Genomic DNA, 2,071 nt, shown 5'->3' with positions numbered 1-2,071 from the left:
ACATGACGCGCAACATCACATCGAGTCGATCCGCCTGTGCCAAGCTTCAAGGGACGGTCGTGCCGCTATGGGCGGGACAAGCTCCTCCGCTTTCGTTTGACGTCTGCCTCGTCCAAGGTACCATTCGCGACGCCTTCCTGCTTTCTCATCGTATGTATATGGACAGACACGAATGACACGCCCCCGACGAGCTTGTCCGCCATACGAGCAGGTAGATGAGCTGAAAAAAGATGTCGTGACAGAACCCTACGGTCTAGGCACGGGGTTGGCGATTGGTGGCATCGCGAGCGCCTTTGCCATCGTGCTTCTGGTAGTCGTCCTCGACCTCAAGCGCCGCCAGTGTCAAGGCGAAGCCGCATTTGACGACGCGTACGCCAACGTGCAGCCGTCGCCGAATCGCCACGCGCAGACTGTGTACGTCTACCCGCGCAGCTCCCCGTCACAAATCCTGTACTACACTTCGTGGTTTCCTGGGGCGGCGACCGATGATTTCTTTGTCGACGACGGGTCGATCGCGGAGGCGGTTGCTGTCGAGCCCTCGTCGCAGGCCTTGGTGGCGTCCATTTAGAGTCTTTTGAAAATTCTTGTTTTGTCCCTTTTCCATAACATTTCCTTGCGTTTTAACGCTAAACAAGAGGCAAGCATTGTCGCAGCAGCTGCACGAGCTGCATGGCGGTCGGGCGATCGATGGGGTTCGTCGAGAGACAGCGCGATGCGATCGTGTGTACCCACTCGGGACTCGCCTCGTCCAACGTCGGTGTGAGCTTGCCGGACGCGACGTTGGTCAAAATGTACTGCTGCGAGTAGGCGTGGCCTGTATTCGGGTTGATCAAGCTGGCGTAAGGCACGCGGTGGGTCGACATTTCCGTCATAATGACACCTGCACAAAGTTGCACACCAGCGACACTGATATAGTCCTACCAAAGGCGTAGAGGTCGATCGATTCCGAGTACGCGTCGCCGTTGATGATCTCAGGCGCCATCCACTGGTACGTCCCGATGCCATGGGTGAGCGTGCTGTCGGTGATCTCGCGTGACGCGCCAAAGTCCGTGAGCTTGGTGCCCTATTTCCACACGATCAATCCGATGTGGTTTCGGATGGCCAGACAATATATGGAGAAACACTTGTACCTTTTTCGAGTCGAGGAGGACATTGCGGGACTTGAGGTCGCGATGGATGATGCGCGGCTCAAACGTGTGCAGATACACAAGACCGAGCGCAAGGCTCAGAAGACACTCGAGCTTTTCGTGCCACGGGTAGATCTCGGCGGGCGTCTTGGTCAAGTAGCTCCGAAGATCGCCGAGGTCCATGTACTCGACGACGCACTCGAGATCCGAGAGCCGGCGCCAGCTCGCGCCGACGAGCTTGACGATATAGGGCGAGTCGATTCTATCCCAAGTCGATGAAATAGACTCTTAGAATAGAGAGGCAGGACGCACTTGGCGAGGAGGAGGATCTCGTCGATAAAGTGCTGCGTGCTCGGCGCGGACTTGTCCTTGAGCCGCTTGATCGCGACGGCCTCACCGCCGTAGACACCGGCCCAGACTTCACCGTATGCACCCGCTGCCAACGGACGGGCGCTCGAGACACTCAGCTCGCGGAGTTCGAGGCGCACCATCCGCAGCGTCGATAAGTCGACGTCGTCGGCGTCGTCCACGGGCTGGTACGACGCGTCGTGGGTTGACGCCACGTTGGAGTTGGTTTTGGACTTAACCGATCGGCGCTTGCGCCAAAAGAGGCACCAGAACAGAAGACCGAGTCCAACAAGGCCGCCAAGGACACTGCCGACAATCACACCGACAGCTAGCGAGACGGTGAGACCGCAAACTTGCTTCCACGGGACGTACAAGTCGACGAAGACGACATAGTTGGCAAAGGCGTCGGGGTGGGTGTTGGTGTCGTCGTCGGTAGCGCTACGCGCCATCAGAAATCGATGATTTCGCTGAAGATGTCGGGTTTACCAGTGGAAGGCAATACGCAGGCCTGAATTGTATTGCTGGTGCGACCCGCCCAGAGGTACTTGATTGATCCGCGCTGGCGCGTGCACGCAGCGGCGTCAACTGTGGCGTCC

General features: G+C 58.1%; 2 protein-coding genes across 2 annotated transcripts; one reads left to right on the top strand and one right to left on the bottom strand.

Annotated features, from left to right (window-relative positions):
- Positions 1-257: 257 nt before the first annotated feature.
- On the top strand, positions 258-568 carry SPRG_18686 (hypothetical protein; the record flags this gene model as incomplete). Its single annotated transcript, XM_012358125.1, has 1 exon — positions 258-568. A coding segment is annotated over one exon (311 nt), but the record flags the coding sequence as incomplete, so codon positions are not given.
- Positions 569-601: 33 nt separating this feature from the next.
- Positions 602-1,924, bottom strand: SPRG_18684 (tkl/tkl-unique protein kinase; the record flags this gene model as incomplete). Its single annotated transcript, XM_012358124.1, has 4 exons — positions 602-880; positions 922-1,063; positions 1,131-1,389; positions 1,440-1,924. The coding sequence occupies 4 exons, from the start codon at positions 1,922-1,924 to the stop codon at positions 627-629; spliced, it is 1,140 nt and encodes a 379-aa protein (XP_012213514.1). The 3' UTR covers positions 602-626.
- Between the last annotated feature and the right edge of the window lie 147 nt (positions 1,925-2,071).

The sequence above is a fragment of the Saprolegnia parasitica genome, assembly GCF_000151545.1.
Source record: "Saprolegnia parasitica CBS 223.65 unplaced genomic scaffold supercont2.1381, whole genome shotgun sequence".
Lineage (NCBI taxonomy): Eukaryota > Oomycota > Saprolegniomycetes > Saprolegniales > Saprolegniaceae > Saprolegnia > Saprolegnia parasitica.
The sequence above is the reverse complement of the archived record's forward strand: the minus strand, read 5'-3'. Positions and strand labels throughout refer to the sequence as shown.